Below are 20,579 nucleotides of genomic sequence, written 5' to 3' on the forward strand. Positions count from 1 at the left end.
TCACCTGTACTTTTACAAAACGATACGCTTGGAAACTTTGGCCAAGAAATAGTTTGTAATACAAAGAAAATATTTTGTTTTCACAACACATTACTATATTTATTTTTGCATACATGAAATACGTGTCTCGCTTACGAAAATAGCCGCATGATTTTAAATTTTGATTGATGTTTCATAAAGGCAAAAATATTTAACCTGACCGCATTTTTACGGGTGCTTTCCTTTGGTGCCTCGACGTGTGGGAACTTTTTCCCCCCCTCTCGGCTGGGGCCCCTGCATCTCATTTCCATCCGAACGTAACAAAATTTTAAAAATTTAAGGTAATGTAGGCCCTATGCAATTGAGAGTTTGGTAATTCGAATTACATGTTTTGTCTTTTACACTGTCAATATTTAAAAAATATATATATTGGATTTGTGATAATATTTATTTTTTTGTAATACATACTTATAAACATTATTAAGCTGTAATAATGTTAATTTTTTATTAGCTTTTCTTGAGCACCTGTTACTGCAGCAACGTTTGCCAACTGTTTCCTCTGTACGTCCTGATGATGGTAATTTTTGTAACGCGTATCACACAAGGAAGCGTGTTCTCGAACAGCGCTAATTCGTTTTTCGGAGTCCGGGGCGAAACTGATAATAATAATAAAAAAAACTTAACCCAAAACGTTGCACGTAAGAGTTGCGCTCACTCCACTTGTTGCTCTGTTCGGCCGAATCGGACCAGGGAAAATCCCGTCTCCACTGGGTCCGGCCGTTTACGGCCGAATAGGGAGGGAGTGAGTAGTGGACGGGTTCCAGTGCCTTCTATTGCTGTCGGATCTTTCGGCCGAAGACGGTGGGATACTTTTTCGGGTCAGTTCCATACCCTTTGCCGCCGCCGTGGTCGTCTCAGGAAAACAAGACGCTATGTGGTGTTTTTTTTCAGAGACGTGAAAAAAAAGAAGGGGGGAGGGAACGGGAAGAGGGTTGTTAACCCTTGCGGGGGTGCACGGCTGTAGTAATTAAACCCGTTCTTCTCTCTCTCTCTCTATCTCTCTCTCTCTCTATCTCCTTCTCGGCAGCGACCTTCCGCGTGTTAGAGGCAACAGGAACCTCCAACGATTCTCCGAACCTTCCCCAAAAATCCTTTTCTCTCCCGTCGCCATTTTCCCTTTTTCGTCTCCCTACCCGTCTCTCCTTTGAAACTTCTCTCCGCCGTCTTGTGCGCTCGCGTGCACTCATTATTCACTCCTAATGTGTTTCCTTTTTCGCCCCGGCGCGCGCGGAACACCAAGCGTCCTTCTCCGTGGCGCGTTCGTGTGAATTTCGGGCGCGTAGGGCGGGGGCGGCCATTTTGTTTTTCGTGGTCCTTTTTTGTCTTTGTCTGAAAAAAAAAACAATGGCATTGATCGAAAAAAAGGAAAAAAAAATGTAATTTTTTTTATTAGCATCTAATTCAAAGTGTTGCATAATAAGTTTAGATTTCAGTTGAGTTTTTATGATTTGATGAAACCTTCAAAGATTTTACTGCCTCATATAATAATGGACGCGGGATTTTATCGTTAGAATTAATAAAAACTAACCAGGGTGTAATTTTTTTCTAGAAAGAACTTCAAAATTTCATAAGTTAAATTTGAAAAATAATGTTCGAATTTTAAGTTACGGATTGGCTTTGAAACATAGTTTTCGAGGGTTTGTTTTTAAAATTTTCTTGCCTTTTCATTGGAGGGTTATTCTGTACTTCCTAAGCACCCAGGTTTGGCTGCTATATATAATACAGGATGTCCATAAAAGAATGTCCCACTTTCAATAGTATAACAGTTTAATTTAGACTATTTACTGCAACATAAATATCGAATTGAAGGTAAACTAACCAATTTTTTCCTTACAAATGTTCAATATGTGCACCTTTTTATTATAGTGCACACTACCAACCTATGTATGTTTGTTACTCCTTGACGCCAGAACCGTTGAACGGATTTGGATGAGATTTGGCACACAACTAGCTCATAACCTGGATTAACACATAGGTCACATATTGCTATGAAATTCCATCCATAATGTAGTTAAAAAGCGGCAAATTCATTTTTATAACAGAATATCATAGTCATAGACATACAAATAGTGAGTGTGTCATTTCTCTAGGTCCGCCACACGGTCATATAGTAAGGTCTGGCAGCGTCCTATCCTTTTCCTTGGCAATACCCTTCCGCTTAATGGAGCTCGAGGCGGCTAGCGAACTAACGGCGTTAATAACATTTCAGTTTTGAACTTCGTCAACAGATGGCGTTGCCTTGTATTTTAAACGCGCTATCCTTTGGGGCGTCCGTCACGTCTTTAATATTCATTCGCTTGTCCCGCGTTCCTATACCATTCATACGATTGAGATTAAATATTGGTGAGTTGTTATGCACATGCCCGCGAAGGTTTCTGAGTTAGTACAACTATTTTACAATAGGTAGCGCACGAATCGTTTCAACAAATGTGTGTATTTCACATAGTTTAGCGGCAGTTCGTCTGTTTTCGTTGTATGAGTTCGCACGCATGATACAATTGCATTAAATATAAAAAAAGATACAGAAAGAGATAGAGTGATAGACATAGAGTGAGATAGAGAGAGGCGTTGAGATAGAGGTAGATAAAGTGAGGTATAGAGAATGAAATGGATTTAGATAAAGATATATACAGAGCTATATAGCGGCATATAGAGAGAGGTAGAGAGATTGGTATATAGAGGAGAGAGATAGAGATAGTGGGAGATATAGATGGATATATGTAGAAATAGAGATATATAGACGTAGAAAGAGATAAAGAGATATATTGATATATATTTAGAGAGATAGAGAGATCCTTTGTATATGTTTATCTACTTAAACAAATTACAAAACAAGATTTAATGAGGCATTGCAACGCATGCCGAGCATTAGCTAGATAATTGAATCTTTTCAATATCAGTAATCTTTCATTTTTCTACATTTTTTTGATGTGCTTTATAGAGTCGAGATTCCATCCAGAATCATTTTTATTTATACATAGGTAAATAACTATACTCTGGCAGAACAACGTCTGCCGGGTTCTGCCAGTGATATAAATTATTTTTCACACTTGACATTCAAATTAAGAAAAAGTTACTGTCTACATTTTATTTCGACAAACGTCCCCTTCACCCTGTGTTCAGCCCGGGAAACGCCGGGTACTGCAGCTAGTTGTCCATAATATTCACTTATATTTTAACAGGATCAACATCTTTAATGAAAAAAAAATATATAATTTACCTGTTAGTAACAAAGTCTCACATAAGCATTCACACATACCTATCGTATTGTTCTAGGCAAAGGTATAAATATTAAGCAGATTGTCGTAAATTCACGTGTTTAACTCGAGTGCAAAAAAATTATTTTTATCATGTTAATGTTTCTTTCTGGTATTAAATTTATTAATTATAAATAATATATGTTTAAAAAAACTTGTTTAGCGGTCCAATACCATTTAGAGAGACCAAAAATTATATCCGTCCGAATCGCATTAACACACAAGAGCAAGTGAAGTGTGCGTTGTAGTGTAGGACCTACTCTTAAAATTATAGCATTAGGTAAATTTTAACTTAATTTTTTTGTGGGTCTTTTCTGTAGTAAAGTAATTTTTGTATTTTGTTTTTATTATCATATATGCTACGTTAAAAAACTTTAAAAAATTTTTTTTTTTTAGTTGGCTATATTACCCGACGTTCCCGGGCTAAACAAACCTTGAGCTGATTTTCGAAAAAACTTGTTCTCAGTTTTAATATAAGGAACGTCGAGTTTTCAAGTATGCAGGGCGTGTACTTCAAGAACGGGAAATTTTGATCTTCAACTACCCGCATCCCCTTTTGGGAGCTGCTTTTCGTAAAATCCTTTCTTAGTTGATTTATACGTAGCAAAAGGAATGAACTTGCCTAATTTCCGAATTTCACCTGTTCAGGCTGTGAGTTGTCTGTAGATATCTAATATATATTTTTTATACTTGCTAGTAATAATTTTTATTTTGTTTGTATTGTTTGTAAGTTTGTTTTCAATTTCTTGTTTTTTTTTTTTTTACTTGGATTGACTTTAGTTACGTAAGTTTTGTTTTATCGACAATTTTCATGTATTTTGTGAAATGTTAACGCGGGATTCAGTGGTTAACATCCCCACGTAAGGTAAGCCTGGACAAGGGCTGGAGTCGGGACTGTCCAGGAACTCGCGATCTCCTCTTCGTCGTCGTCGTCGTCGCCGCGCCAGCCAAGTTTACACGAACTCACCCCGTCACGAACTTGGGGCTCGACTTGGAGGGTTGTGCTGTGGCATCAGGGGAGGTCGGAAAGAGGCGAGAGTAGGGAAGGTGTTTCTTCCCTTGTTCTCGGCGTGGGTGTGACAGAGCCGCTGATTTGTCGTCGGCAGAAAAGGGGGAGTCCCGCCCCCTCCCCCCCATCCCCCCCCCCCGCTCCCGACACACACCGCCACACGCTGTGTGACTTTCCACCTCGCCCCCGCAACCCCTCTCGCCAGCAAACACCCCTTCCTTCGCAAAGCAAGATGCGGGGCATTATCCTCTTCCCCTGCTAACGACTTCCTAGTGGGACCCGATCTCCCCGCCTTGCAGGAAGTCTGTCGGGGAAACAACCCCCTACCCCCCCCCCCCTTCTTCCAGTCCCCTCTCTCTTGTTTTAGAAACAGCCCGAGGGGTCGCTGTTCGATGCCCTTTTTTATTATGTGTAACCTCGCTCGGTATACGGCATTTGGTTGGAGTGATTTCGCGAATGCGACGGGAATGTGTAACAACCACGATGCTGCCATCCGAACCAAGGTTCACAAAGCCAAAGGGAAACTTTAAAGTATTAACTGTATGGTGAATTTTAAAAAGATGAGCAGTATTTTAATAGAATTCCTTGTCGAAAATCAGGTCCAAAGCGTAGGTTTGGTGTGTTTTTTTTAAGTCTTTTTTCGCTTTTGTCGGAGACGTTTCAATGTATAGTTTTAGATTTCTCTTTCCAAATCGATTGATTCAATAGTCGACGTAGCTGCTGCAGCAGAGAATTCTAGCGGCGGGTGCGGAAATTTCGTGTGATTCGCGTCAATCAATGTAGTTGAGAACACAGTTTCAGTTTATTTATTACGCTCGGCATTGTTATTTAAACAAAAATAATTCTACGTAAAATTTCGTGTCCGAGGTTCGTATTATAATTGTATTTGCAACATGAGAACACGTGAATTCGCTCGTTACCAAGGTTAGATGTTACACATCACTGGCAAGTACTGAAAGACTCGTTAACATTTGTCCCCTCCCCCCACACAGACATTTACGAAATGATTTATCCTACTTCACAAGGCTATAATTTTTACATGAATGATAATAGAATCCCGCGGCAAATGTGAAACTATACATGCTGCATGTTTCTTGTCACTTGGTGGCCGATAGGTGTCGTTACTGTTTACGCGCACTTACAGTTTTCGTAAGATGGCAACAACACAACAACAGAACAAATCGATTGTCGTCCTCCTTGTTTCAACCAGATACCTACTGTGTGCCCGTAGTCACTTATGGAGCAGAGACTCGGGACTGTAGATTAGAGAGAAGCTGGGAAGACCAGAGCGATATGAATGAAGTTCATGAGGAGTATGTTGACAGTTACGAAGCGAGACAGTATCAGGGATGAGATTGTGCAAGTAAGAGCAGGCGTACAGGAGTTGATTGAGATCATTGTAAAAACAAGAATGAAATGGTGTGACCATGTGCGGAGAATGGGGAAGGAGAGGCTGCCTAGAAAAATGATGGAGTTGAAGTACACAGGAAGAAGACCCCAAGGAAGACCAATGAGGAGATGGGAAGAGAAGGCAGTTAAAGGAGTGCAGTAGAGAGAAGAAGACTGTAATAAATTGAAGGATGAGGAATGGTGGATGGACATAGGAAGATGGAGGCATTTTACTTTGCTGACCCGGTCACAGGCTGGAAACAGTTGGTGATGGTGATTTAGGGGCATAAAGAAACCAGACTATAGAGACCAATGAATTTTACAAAAAAAAATCTTATATTATTAGTTAGAACATTGTATGTTCAGTTAAGTATTGTAAGGTATCTTAAGCCGAGAATTGTTCTTGTGAGTTTTGCAAGTTTTAAAATAATTTTTCCAGAGCATTAATGAAATATATTTTAATGTATTTTCAGTCCACTAATTTGTGGTAAATCCATATATACCCATTATTTTTATTACTTATCGTTTTCAACGTTTTTTCTGCGCTGATGTGTGTGAAATGAAAACAAAAAATAGTATTTTTTTTTAAGTAGTTTCGTAATCCAGCTTGATATGATACATCCATGACAAAAATAAGTAATTGAAACATTTTTTTATTACATAAAACATTTTCAGTTTTTTTCATAGAAGTAGTTGTACAAAAAAAAAGAAAAATTGGTATGTGAAAAGATTTGTTACGGAAAAGTGGTAAATAAATTATTATCAAGCGTATAAATTAAACTAAATAATATTTTATCGCAATTTTACTGTAATACACAAAATAAGTCAACGACGCTAATGAAAATATATCTGAACGCTATGCAACACCTGTAGAAGACACGTATTGCTGGTTGCGTGCAGTTGTGTGTCAGGGGTATACGTCAGAATACATTTTTATTCTCGAGGTTATTCATTATAATTTAACTTTATATTTGCCGGAATAACTTATTTGCATTTATTATTGTCACGATTTTGGCGCATTTATTTCTGCTGAACCTCTTCGGTGCATTATTGTAATTGACTTTTTTTGCTGGAGGCTGGAGTAATTTTTTTATCATCACTGTTATTCTTTAGTTGCAAGGCATTAATTTTTACCTATATCTTGCATTTGATTTGGCGGGGAAATGGCAAATATTTGGCTTTATTTAGCGTCATGTTACCGACAGCGATAAAATAAAAGGAAAAAAAATTGAGATATTTTATCTAGATAAAAGATAAGCTTCGTTTTATGTATAGAAAGGTGCCTGTATTCAGCGTGACCTAACCCTTAAGCCGGGAGGTTGTTTAAATGCATTTCCGCGTGCAATGCTAAACGAGCTTAAAATAAATTCCTCGTACCTAATTTCTTTTCCATTTCAATGACAAAAGCCGTACACGTTTAGAATTTTCATGTTTAAATGTGTTACCATCCCGTGAACTTCCCTATATAAATACTTCAACCCATGTGATCAAGAGTTTGAAATAATTTCAACCCGACAAGGTGGACGTTTCGATGTTTGATGTCGAGATAAATCGAACGCGACAAGATGCTCGAGATTATCTGGTGCTTAAGCGATCGGCACGGCCATGCGGGTTTCCTGTTTTCAGTCATTCCAGGCAAAGACAGGATAGTTTCCTGATTGTACTAGGTACTAGGTACTAGGTACTCTTCCCCCAGTATCTCAGGCCTGTGTTGTATGTTACCGTCTGTAATGACCTTGCTGTAGTCGGATAGATGATTGGACGTACAAAATAATACACTTACGATTAAATTTTGTGTCCAAGTTTCGTATTGTAAGTGTATTTGCAACATAAGAAAATATGAACCATCTCCAATCACCCTCTTGTAAGGTTTTCTTTTTGTGAAAGCTCATAGAGCATGAGATAATTCTTACCAAATTTTAGGTGTGTAGGTTCCAGAGAACTGGTGATAAACCTTTTGGCAACATCTCTTGCGCTATTATCAGATGTATCTGCAGTTCCTAAAATATATTTTCCCTTTAGTTACAAATTAGTTAGCCCTAAAACTAAGTCCATCTAGTACGAATCCTAATTTCGACTAGCAACACCACAAACGTTTATTCAGTATATTTTCGTTTATGATAATTTACAGCCACACAATTTCAAGAATTCGCTGAATTTTTTTGAGGTCACGGTCTGCATCATGTTTTGTTAAACGCCCGTAACATTGGTTGAAATGTATTTATCACCTTGTGTGGAAACAGTTTAAATGATTGTATTTCATGGTAGTGACTGTGAGAATCCTATTCATACTTGCTAACAGATTATTCCTAAAGGCTTTAACTCCTTGTATCTTTCCTAGAAGCTATCCCATTGAGTGTGTTCTAGGGGAATACTATATCTATTATATATATTCTATGGTCTTAAAATTCTGAGTCTTCACTGCCTAAAAACTGACTTTCTTGAGGTCTTTGGTTTTCTACCACCATTATTGTTTCAGAATTATCGTTTCTTCTTATACCTTGTTTAATTTATGCATGAATATATGCATAATAATACGATTATATAAGACAACACAAGAAAACATGTGTATGCCTATATTGCGAACTGCCGCACCGTATATAGTACGGTTTTGAATATTGGCGCAATATATGATTTAAACCAATCTTAGAGCTATTGGGCTGTCTTAGACTTACTTCACTATCAGGATGATGTACGCATCCTGTTTCTTCGTAGATTTGGTTACTCGGTCTTACAGCAGAATGCCGTATCTTCAATCTCCTGATGCAGTCAGTCCTTGGCAGAGTTCTTCTATTGAGCGGTCTTGCAGTACCTATTTAGTGTTAAAAGTTGTCAATTATCTGGTAACAATCGCCAGACGTGGCGAAGCACCGCCTCGGGGAGAGGCGGTTTGGCGGACGGCGTGGCGGGAGGTGACTGCCGACGGGGTCTGACTGCGCGGGGGTGTGCCTTGCAGCGCGTGGGGCGAGGGGCTGTTCCTGATCCTGCAGACGGCGGCCATCGCGGCGCTCACCCTGTACCACGGGCCGACGCCGCACCGCGCCGCCCTCTTCCTCGCGGCCTACGTGGCCGTCACAGGCCTGCTCATGGGCGGCGCGGCTCCCGTCGCGCTGCTCTGGGCCATGCAGGTGCTCAACGTGCCCGTCGTCATCGCCGGCAAGGTACGTCCCCTCAACCTCCCCTCCCCTACCTCCCTCATTTCACCTCCCCTCCCCACACCACACCTCACCTCACCTCACCTCACCTCACCTCACCTCACCTCACCTCATCCTACCCCACCCCACCCCCCACCACCACCCCACCCCCACCCCACCCCACCTCCCACCCCCCACCCCCCACCCCCACCCCCACCCCATCCCCCACCCCACCCCCCCACCACCACCCCACCCCCACCTCACCCCCACCTCACCCCCACCTCACCCCACCTCACCCCCCCACCTCACCTCACCACACCTCACCCTACCCCACCCCCCACCCCCCACCCCACCCCACCTCTCCTCACCCTACTCCACCCCACCCCACCCACCCCACCCCCCACCTCACCTCACCTCACCAAACCTCACCTCACCTCACCTCACCTCACCTCACCTCACCTCACCTCACCTCACCTCACCTCACCTCACCTCACCTCACCTCACCTCACCCCACCCCATCTTACCTTACCTCACCTCGCCTCTAAACCTTCCGAAAGCGATGAATCGTTTTGAAGTGTAACTTCTGTCGGTGCGACGAGGTTAAAATTTCAAGGCCAAATTTTAATGCAACGTTTTTGTGAAACATTGTTTTTTTTCCCCCTAGCCTAAGTTAATCTAAAAGTGTGCGGGAAGGGTCCAGGTTAGGTGAGTACCTAAGTGTGTCTTAGGCTTGACACCTATATACCTCAAACATGCTGGGTTTAAACCACGGGGAAAAGGTCACGGGCATCTTGTGCTTACTGGGGGTTATTGGTCAGCTTTGGCAGCGATTGGTGCTATGGCTGACGCCCCATTGGTCGCCCGCCCTAGCTTAAGAGCTTAATTAAGTGACCCAGGTGAAACCTGCATAGACACAGGGAAAACCCTGGGCCGGGTCATGCGGAGATCAATTAACATGCATGAAAGCAAGCAGATTACTACAGGAAAAGGGAGAAAAGGTCCAGGTGAGAAGAGTTGGGCGGGGCAGAAAGATTCAACCATGCGGGGTTTGGAACTTTGGCCTTTCGGCCCGCATTCAAAATTTGTTGCGCAGTCCTGAGTTGTATTGCCAGGGGCGCGTGCGCTCCTGGGGGGTGGGCAACACTTGTCGTTAGCCCAGCCCAGCTGCCAGTCAGCTGCCTGCAACAAAAGAAATGTGCTACTGTAAATATTCCCTTCCTCCGTCGCCGGAGCCGCGGCTAGGCCAGCGGGACAGCCTCGGTTCTGGCAATGTTCACATCGGCAGAAGGCGGCAAAGGCAAGCCCTGCAAGCGGGTAAACCCACTGATTCGCCGGGCAGCTGAGGCCTGGCTCGATGGTCGAGATAACAGGTGCTCTCGGCGGTGGGCAGACGAGCCAGTGAACAGGCTCTTACTGCGGGCGCACGGGGTTACGGGCAGCCGGGTGATGCTCCAATGCCGTCTACCTTCTTCGCAGTCAACATCCAGTAACATTTTTTTTCCTAACCTAAATTAAAAACTAAGTGTATTTGGAAGGGGTCTGGGTTAGGGATAGACTCTTAAGTGCGTCTCAGGCCGAAGCCTATACGCTCTAATCATGCAGGGTTTAAGCCATGCGGGAGAGGGAGCATGCATCATGTGCTAGGAGGGGGATTGGCCAGCCATGGCAGCGATTGGCGTCATGACTAACTCCCCTCACTGACTATTCTAGACTATAAACTAGATAAGTTGGGCCCAGGTAAAACCTGCATAGACACAGGGAAAACCCTGGGTACTTACATGCGGGATGCAAAATTTCATGCATTAATTACTAGCAGGTTGGTTACAGGAAACAGAAGGATGGTTCTGGAAGAAGAGTTGGACAGAGTAGAAAGACTACTATGCAAATGGGCGGGAGCTTGGACATTTTGTCCGTATTTGGTTTGGTGACACTGGTTGTTTAGGGGGCGACAATTTTTTTTTCTTTTTTTCCTAACCTAACTAAAACTAAGTGTGTTTTGTTTGGGAGGGTCTGGGTTAGGGAAGACTCTAGGTGCGTCCCAGGCCGAAGCCTTTACGCCTATTCATGCTGGGTTTAAGCCAACTTTGTCGCTAAAAAGACGGAGAATAGGTTGCGGACGGTGCAGAGAACTGGGCGGGCCGCGGACTCCACGTGGCGGCGCACAGTGGAGTATTTGTACCGAAATCCTGGCCAAAAATATTTTTTTGATTATTTGAAGTCAAACAGTTTATACGACTTTTTGTGAACTATTTTTGCTATAAAACACTTAAATGAAGCTCTTGTGCACCAAAGAACAACTGGATTCAACAATAAAATAAAAGCAAAGCCTATTAAGTGGAAAGCTATTCACATTGCTGATTCATTTTACATTTACTTCTGTATTCATACCAGTCTTTATAGATGATAAGTTATTTACAAAAATGAGTTCAGTTTATTCTCAGCCTTCATTGTGATTTCTTGTGTCTTTACGATGAACGCGCACTATGTTAATCCGAGTCTTCGGAGCTACAGCTACGGTTCTCCTCTGCTTCCTCGTAATTATATTCAGCTTCTTCATGGCACCCATCTTCGCTTCTTTTGGTAGAACGAATTTCAGCCATCTCTGGCAGAAGAAGCTCCAGAGTCTCGCTGCTATATGGCTTAGTTGTTTTCCTTCGCCTCTGTGTAGAGCAGCTCAAAAAAGGATAACTGGTTAACAGCAGCCTATTGAGGACATCTCTGTTGCACACTTCTCTGTTACATTTTCGGGAATACTTCGTCCTGTACATCCGGAAATGTTTGTTCCTAGCCTCAGCAGCTTCTTCTGATAGCTGGCCTATAGGCAGAATAGCTTCTTAATAACTGCAGCTCCGTGCATCAATACTTTGTGCATTGTTGGACTCATGGGATGCCAACTATAGAGGCTCACATATAGCTTGGCTGTTTCATAAGCATATTTTTGAAATTTCGTCTCATCAATATGGTGCCCACTTGAAATAGCTTCCAATATTACTTTTAATCTTTTAATAAGTTCAACATTCACGCCAGTAATTCGTGATGCAGTGTCTGGTTCTGCAAAGAAGCGTCTTGATGTGTTCCCATCATTCGTAGTTCCAAATCCTTGCTTTGGAACATCAACCAATAATCCAAGTTCGTCTTTAAGCATTTTTTGAATGTTCTTTTTAGTATCCGCAACAATTCTCTTCTGTTCTTTACTTATTGCTTGCCAAATGCTAATTGGTATTCTGTATGACAAACGCAAAATTGATTCCAAAAACCTGATCCGTGTGTGCAGAGGGGACAGTCTAAACGTTAAAGTATTGGGGTTTTCTGTGAAATCCTTACATAATTTATTAAAATCTTTTGATGTAGATCCACAGATGTAACACCTCATTGTCGATGTCGTGCCAGTTGCAGCATTGCAGACTTTTCCGTCAACCATTGTTAACAGTAAAGTGTGTCGAATCTTCACAGCTCCATGAAAACTTGGCACTTCTGTTTCTTTCAATGTTTTTATTTGTTCCTGAATGTACTTAATTTCATCAAGAGTAACATCTGCAGTTTCATGTACAAAACGGATTCGAATTGGCCTACAGAATCTTGTGGAGGAAGGTGTTGGGTTCTGCCATATAATTTTTTTCTCTGTATGGTTATTAGCAATTAATTTTATGGGCACACATGAGCTTTGAGGAATATTGGCATCACTATCAGCTATGTTTTCAAATTTTTGTTTGAACTGTGTTTTCTGAGAACCATCGCACCCCCATTTTGAGATTAATTCCAAATTTTGTTTTTCTTCTGATGACAGTACCTGTAACACTTCTTCTAAGTATTTGCATAACCTTGAAGAGGTGTGATCTAATAAAGACTGTAACTTAACTTCTGCTTTTGTTTCAGAAACGACAATGGAGTCTTCGCTTGGGTAACATTCTTTTTTTGCTTTTGTGAGCAGTGAATAGCAAGGGTAAACATTTTTGTTTGCACTATAAATTACTTGATATTGCTGTTTTGTTAATTCCGCTTGAACAAAAATAGACAATGCTTCTGAAGGATTGTGTTTTTTTTTTACTGAATTTCTGTTTAACAATAATTTTACTAGCCCTTGTTGGAGTCTCAGTGATTTTTTTCATTAAATCAGCTGCATCAGAATTTCCCGAAACTCTGTGATTCATTGATGCAGCATATGTTAGTTCTTCAGGGGTGAACTGTTGTCTGAGTTATTCTGTTTTCCTGCGTTTTGTCCTCTCACTTGACTCAATTAAGTCCTTCGTAGGACGACCGCGACCTGAGGTAGTTGATGAAAAGTTGGGCACCTTAATGGTATGCGATAACCATTTACCATTGTTCTGGAGAAACCGTTCCTCTTTGTTATTAGCTAAATACCACCTTTTCTTAAAATCAGCTTTAAAATACCTGAGTAAGCGACTTAATGAATTTCTCTCATCTTCTGGGCACTTTGTTATGTCAGGTACTCTGTGTTCCATAAAATGAAGCTTTTCAACAATGGACCTGTTTGGAGATTCCCGGAGTAGTTCATATAATGACATTCTTGTAAATTCCTTTTCCATGTTCGGAACCTAAAACAAAATAGACTAATATTTATGACTGTAATTAATTATGAAATAAAGTTTATACTTACATATTATTTTAAAAAATTATCTAAATCTTATTTACGGTTTATATTAGTATAACGTAGGCAATCACTTAAAAACCGATATCATAAATCTTATCTATATCACGATAAATATAAATGTATAAGATTTTTAATAAATCTGTGTTAACAAAACCACATTTCCTATCACATTAATATCTGGATAAGAAGCATGATTGGGACAAAGAAAATAGTAAACGCACAGAACTTTGAAAGTGAATGTTGATGGGAATATGTCTACTCCGAAATTAAGAGAGGAGCATCACATAAGGTATTTTCCTCAATTTATTTTCTAATTCCCAGTCTCCAACATGTGCATATCTCAGCACTGATGAATCAACTGGCTCATAATATTAATTTAAGCACAAATATTGAATAGCAACTTGTACCTAGTTCTGTAATAGTTTTATTAGAATTTACTAGCGGTGCAAAACGTTTGGTAGGGACTGTAATGTTATTATTTCTTATTTAATAATGCTGGCAATGTATTACAAATACAAGAGCTATAATAAACCAAAGTAAAATTATTTTTTCCTGTATCCTTTGATAGGCAACAGTCAAATTTGTTAATCTGAAAACTATTGTAAAAATTCACACCAATGTTTAAAATTAGTGTTAAATAAAAATGGCAACTACATGCAGGAAATTTCTCTTCTGGTATTGAAACTTAGTGGGCAACGTATTAAGAATATGTTAAAACGACAGCCCGACAAGGCCCGACACACATTCAAAAAGTCTCTTGAAATCATAAATCTTTTCTAACCTTTCGAACACACATTTTGTCCTAAGTTTGTTATTTTTTTATTACGGCACTTAAATAATTTTTCACAATAAAATATACATTGAAATGAAACAGTTACCTTATTTAACAGCTGTACGAAATTTCATGACAATATGTCAATCCTAACAGCTAGAAGAAACACGTATGTTGAAGAACACGAACGGTGAACTCTCTAGCACAAGCACGTCCGCACACATAGACATCAACTCTTCAACTAAGCGTAGCAGTCACCGGATATGACTCATGGTACCAAAATAGACCCTGCTCGACGCGCATGTGATTAGGCAACAAGAAAATACAATTTCTGCTGTGACTAAACGAAATATATTTTTTTCTTTTTTGGCCAGGATTTTGGTACAAATACTCCACTGTGCGGCGTGCGGCTCAGGTTGAACCCCACCATGCTGCAGGGATAGGCGGGTCACGGCGGTAGGAACCCGCCTGCGCCTGACGCCACCCCGACTTGCTGGCATCTAGTAAGGGAGTATTTGGGCAGATGGCAAAACGGGATATTTTTAAGGAATTTTAATTTAAAGACGTCATTTAGGATTTGAATTTTTTTTTGTAAACAATTATTTTATAACATTTAATATTAAATTTATTTTGCTATTTTGAGCGTAACACCTAATGTTATGGAATGCCTTCTTACTAATAGTGACTTGACTGTTACAAATAGTTTCTTCTCTAAAGTAATAATTAGTTTCATCTTAGATTAATTTAGTCAGAATGAATAAAACAGTGAGAATGGGTGAGTTTATGGTTTTAAAAAGTTAGCAATTAGTAAAATATATAAAAAAAAATTAATACCTATCACAGTTAAAATATGGTATACAAAATGAGATTTCCAAGGTTCACAAGCCGGGTGATATCAGTCTGGCTGCAGTCCAAGCCGTAGACGTCGCGTAGACCTTTTTTTAAAAAAAAAAAAAAACTGTGGCTACTTTAAGGAAGTGACAGTACTGTATTCACACTTACCGAACCCATCATCAGGCGTGGCGGAGCCCCCCGTTTCAGCGGTGTTTTTTTAATGTTCCAGTGCGTTACGATGGTGAGGTTGAAAGTGACTTTCAACCGCGTCATGACTTCTCCTGACAATTTCCACCCCCTCCCCTCCCCCCCCCCTTCCCGAGCTGGTTTCACACATACCCGCAACGGCGGGGAAAGCGGACTCCTAACCTTGCACGCCCGAAAAAGGACCCTCCTAGTTAAGTCGTGTCCCTGCCCCCCCTCCCCCTCTTACAACCCCATTCTGTACCCCCGGGCGCCACGCGACGCCGTCTGTCCCGGAGAGTTTTCGAGGGTTTATTATTATTTTTTTATGAGGAGGGGGGGGGGGGGGAGGTGGGACTCTGTGACTCTTGACTCCCCAGGGACGTCTCGGTGGAAACGAGCCGCGATAAATTAATGTAAATGAGGTAATGACGGGTTGACGGGCGGGCGAATAATTCGAGGCCAGCGTGCGTAATAGCCATATTTTACGCCGTATATTAGACGTCATTATAAACCCCCCCCTCCCTCCTTCACCTCCTTGGACTGCTGGGGGAAAAGGGTGGGATATATATATATTTTTTTATTTTCCGTCGGCGAAGTCTGAAGGAGGAATGGGCGAAGCAAGCAGCCCCTGTGTGTGTTGAGCACGCGATAGGTGTGGATGACGAGGGGCCGCCCATACGTGTAGCGCGGGCCTAAATCAGGGCCGCGTCTGGCGTACGCAGACTTTCCCCCCCCCCCCCCCACCCCCCGTCAACCAACCGTCCCGCACGCACCAGACGTAACAAAGGTGTCCCAAGCTGTCGTTGTACATCACAGAGAAAAAGGTTTGTTTGAACCAAACAAATATTTGTTTATATAATATAGCGAAACAAATATTTACTTGGCGGAACAAAATATTTTGTTAGTTTTTAACCAAAACTCGGTAAGTAACAAAACTAATTTGTTACACCTAACCAAATATACATTTGAGTTGACAAAATAATTTTGTTGGGTCAACAGAATCTTTCCTACTACAAAATATTTGTTTGAATTAACAAAATATATATATTTCGACATATACAAACAAATATTTTGTTGAGGCAAACAAACCTTTCTCTATGTGCATGGGCATTTTTTCTTTGATCGTGAAACATGACAAGAAATATTAGCGAAAATTGTGGACACTGTTCTTTGAATGATTTTTTTTTGGCTGTGGGGAAAAATTGTTTTCCAGTGTCCGGTTTATGTCTTGTTTGTGCCTGATGACCGGAACAGAACCCACAAGGGAATGTCTACTCCGTCATCACCGATTTCGTCCGGATCCAAATGAATACGTAGAGTTTGAGTAGAAATGAAAGTGACGTAAAGCGGGAGCTCCAGATGGCCAGTCATTTAGGGAATAAAATTTTTGTCGCGGATCGGTCAGTACATTAAAAGTCTGATTATGTTAGCGAAATTTCCGAGCTGTGGTTGGCGCAATGGCAGGAGTCGCTGGTTCGAGTCTCCGTGCGGAAACTTTTTCCATTAGCTTCTTTTAAGTTTTTACAATACTTACGCCACATATGAACCTAAATAATGCATAATGCATTGCATTTATTTATATTTTCATAAAAGGCAAAGGGCGTCATTATTTTAACAGGCGCATAATCATGTAAAATTGGTGATTGTGCATAGTATTTCAAGAAGGATTTTTAACTAAAGAGTACATGAGGACTTAGTATTCCGTTGGTTTAATTTAATTTTACGATGAATATTACCCCAGCACATGCAGTTCATTAACTTATAATAATAAAAGTATCTAATCCGCGACGAAAATTTTATTCCCCTAAAACGCTTGGCCGTATGGAGCTCACACTTTACGTCACTTTCATTTCCATTCAAACTCTATGGTGCTGCCACAGAGCGGATGGCGCGAACCAAAGTTCACAAAGCCAAAGGACAACTTTGTAGTACTGACTGTTTAGTGAATTTTGTTACAACATTGGCACTATTTTTATAAAGCTTCTTGTCGAAAATCAGGTTCAAACCCGAATTTTAGTACTTTTTCAAGTCTTTTTTCTATTTCATGGGAGCCGTTTTATTATATAGTTTAAAATTTCGGTCTGCTAATCAAATGTTTTTGCAGAAAACGTAGCTGCTCCGTCGGCAACGAATTCTTGCGGTGGGTGCGGCAACTACGTGTGATTCGCGTCAATAAACGTAGTTGAAAACACAAAGGTGCAATAAATTAATTGATAGTTCTGTTGCAATAGTGATGTGTGTTAAGCCTACGAGTCGCGATTTGAATTTTTTTTATAGTTACTGGCGACTAATATCAGTGGCCAGGGAAAATATTTTCCTGGGCCTGGAAAAGTCAGGAAAATTTCAATATAATTTATGCGATAGTGCAGAGTTGTCAGGTATTCGGTGTAGTGGTCGAGCTGCCTGCTCTCCCCGACTGGGTTCAGCCCGCATCTCAGCTTGTGAGAAACATGTCGCACTTACCTGGCGGTTAGTGTCTTAACCATCTATGTATAGTGTATACAAACATTATTTAGAGAGATTTTTTTTGTACGTTCGTAAGAAGTAAACTCGAAGACTAATAGACATTCTCAAAAAATTTTTCACAGTTTTCACACTATCCCAAATTGGAAATAGGCTGTTTTATTTTTCATTTGCTTTAAAATTACGTTATTTAAGAGACAGCTTAACTTGTAACTTGACAGAGGAAAAAAAAACAATGGACTGTTTTCTTGGGTCAAATTGAGTAACCTATTTCAGTTTAGAATTTTTCAGTGTCGTTACATTGTACGGCGACACAGGCTCTGCCTATGTTAAGAAATTTATTAATCTCCTCTTTGCTATTATTTGGTTTAAATTTTTGTAATAAAAGCTAAAACAAAAGGTATTATATGACTAACTTTTCTACCATTAAATGTTGATTGTACTGCGAATAAGCTACCTTCATAGTTATATATCTGTACCTGGGAGGCGAAATAAACTATGTCACAAGAACCATATTTTTCATGAGAGCAGTTAAAAGAATTTTAAATTGTGCCTCTTTTATTTATTGAGCTATTTTATACCCGCAATATGTGAATTTTCGGCATATCGTAGATCTTGGTGTTGTATGCCCCTGGAAAAAACGCCAAACCGTGGTCAAATTTATTTAAAAAAAAAACAAATGGTCTGTAAAGTCGGTTTACGGACGGTAGTTTAACGTGACAACGTCATAACAAAACATTGATGAAATTATTGCATACTTTTATGAATAAAATTTAATCATTTTTATTTTAACAATAAAAGAATAAATACTTGAAATTATACTAGTAATCAGATTTTTAAAATGCAAGAATAATTAACCTTTATTGCCGAAATTGTTGTTGTAATAAGCAATGAAAACCACATTAACTTTTCACTTCACTTTATAAACAGTCGACGAAAGAGTTCACGTGTAGATGACTTGTAATTAATTTTAAAAACTGGCGTTTAGCTATAAAGTTTAAATATAATTATGAACAAGTTGTCATATAAATAATCTGTAATAAAATATCTATCATCAATGATATGAATCACCATAATTTTTTAGTCAATTGTAACATAACCTATTATTACTGCACTCGCCGACAGCGTAACGGAACACAGCGTAACGGAACAATGAGCGTAACGGAACACAGTAACGGAACACAGCGTAACGGAACACAGAGTAACGTAACAATGAGCGTAACGGGACACAGCGTAACGGAACAATGAACGTAACGGGACACAGCGCAACGGAACAATGAACGTAACGGGACACAGCGTAACGGAACAATGAGCGTAACGGAACACTTTTTCGTGCGTGCAGCTGGCGTTCATCGATTTATTAGACGTGTTCACGTCAAAATACATTTTGCCCGAAAGTGGACATAGTTTATTTTGTGACTCCACGAGGTACAGACTCACGAGCTGAACTAGAACCTGTCAGCGATGTGCACTGCAGCCAGTTCAAGAATTAAAACAAAACCTCGTGTGTGTGTGGGGGGGGGGGGGGGGGGGGGGGGGAGGAGGAGGACATCTCAGCGCGAGAGCGAACTAGTTTCACTCGACCCCGCCGAGCTGATGAGACAACCCTCCCCCGCCTCCCCCCTTTAGAGTTCACCGCCGGCGAGAAGCCCCCATTGAACTCGCCCGATGCGCGACCCCTCTCCTGTACAAGGGGGCTGACGTGTATCATCGCGGTGGTTGTCAGGCGTGAAAACGAGGCACCTGGGAAAGTACCGCCAGGCACGGAGGTTAGGAAAGAGTTGCGGTAATGGTGTGGGGGGGGGGGGGGAAGAGGGTTGCAGAGAATCTTCAGACATTCGTCTCGTGCCCGCTCGACCATGCATTCAGCAATAAATAATAATAATAATAATAAATGTGGCCCCGCAGGAAAAAAAAAAATTTGCCGGCCCCTCGCTGGACGCGAACGAGCAATGGCTAAACGCTCTCTGGAGAGTGAGTACCTACACTGTTAAAAAATTTAACCGTTAAATAATTTACAAACTATCAAGGGATCTTCGTAAATTTATGGATATCTTCGTAAGTCTACGGAAACATGAGTTCACTTACTTTGAACCTGAATACGAAATATATGTATATTTTGGAGAATATTATCAAAACATTTAAAAAACTGGTGAAGCCTGTGTAACATGTGGCTTGGAAGTAAAAATGCGGGCTATTTTCTACGAAGATGCAGTAATTTTAAAATTGCGAAGAACTATTCGTTTGAGTGAAATCAAAAATGTCCCAAAAGGGACAATATGGGAAACTGGTGATAGCAGCGAACCTGGTGGCTCGGAGTGCACCTACGTTTCCAAGAGTGCGTAAAACCAGTTTAACGGTAGTGGCACCTAGCGGCGTGGAGTGTAAAATAGCTGGGAAGCAGTGGGGAAGCCTAAGATGCACATAAAGTTCTGCCATTCCCGATTACACCCGAACAATTCACCTTCGGCCAACCTCGGGTTTATTTATTAATATTTATATTTCTCTGTTTATTTCAATGCAGCTACCTATACTAACCTAACTATCCGTCCATAGTGTTTTAAAGTGTTTTAATGTAGCTAACCTAACCGACCACTTTTAATATTTGAATTCATTTTTCCTGCGCAAAAAATTAAACAAATCCCGAAGTTGGCCTAAGGTGAATTGTTCGGGTGTAATCGGTAATGGCAGAACTTTTATGTGCATCTTAGGTCTCCCAAAGCAGTGCAGTAAAGGCTTGGCCAGCGCAGTTTTGGCCAGAGTTCCCCGTATTGAGATGACGGTGTACTCACCTCCCGCGATTCTCCCGTGACGACGCCTCCTCCGTCGTCCGCACGACGACGGCGTCTCTCGCCCATTGTCGGGGCTCCGGTCAGCGAGTTGC

The 20,579-nt window shown here is 40.9% G+C and overlaps 1 protein-coding gene across 1 annotated transcript in view; it reads left to right on the plus strand.

Annotated features, from left to right (window-relative positions):
• The window catches only part of LOC134534965 (mannose-P-dolichol utilization defect 1 protein homolog), a 117,968-nt gene that overhangs the window by 45,601 nt on the left and 51,788 nt on the right, over positions 1-20,579 (plus strand). The window contains exon 4 of the mRNA XM_063373727.1: positions 8,651-8,855. Coding sequence (XP_063229797.1) covers positions 8,651-8,855 — 205 coding nt within the window. The remainder of the gene's footprint in view (positions 1-8,650; positions 8,856-20,579) is intronic.

The sequence above is a fragment of the Bacillus rossius genome, chromosome 8 (assembly GCF_032445375.1).
Source record: "Bacillus rossius redtenbacheri isolate Brsri chromosome 8, Brsri_v3, whole genome shotgun sequence".
In the NCBI taxonomy this organism is placed as follows: domain Eukaryota; kingdom Metazoa; phylum Arthropoda; class Insecta; order Phasmatodea; family Bacillidae; genus Bacillus; species Bacillus rossius.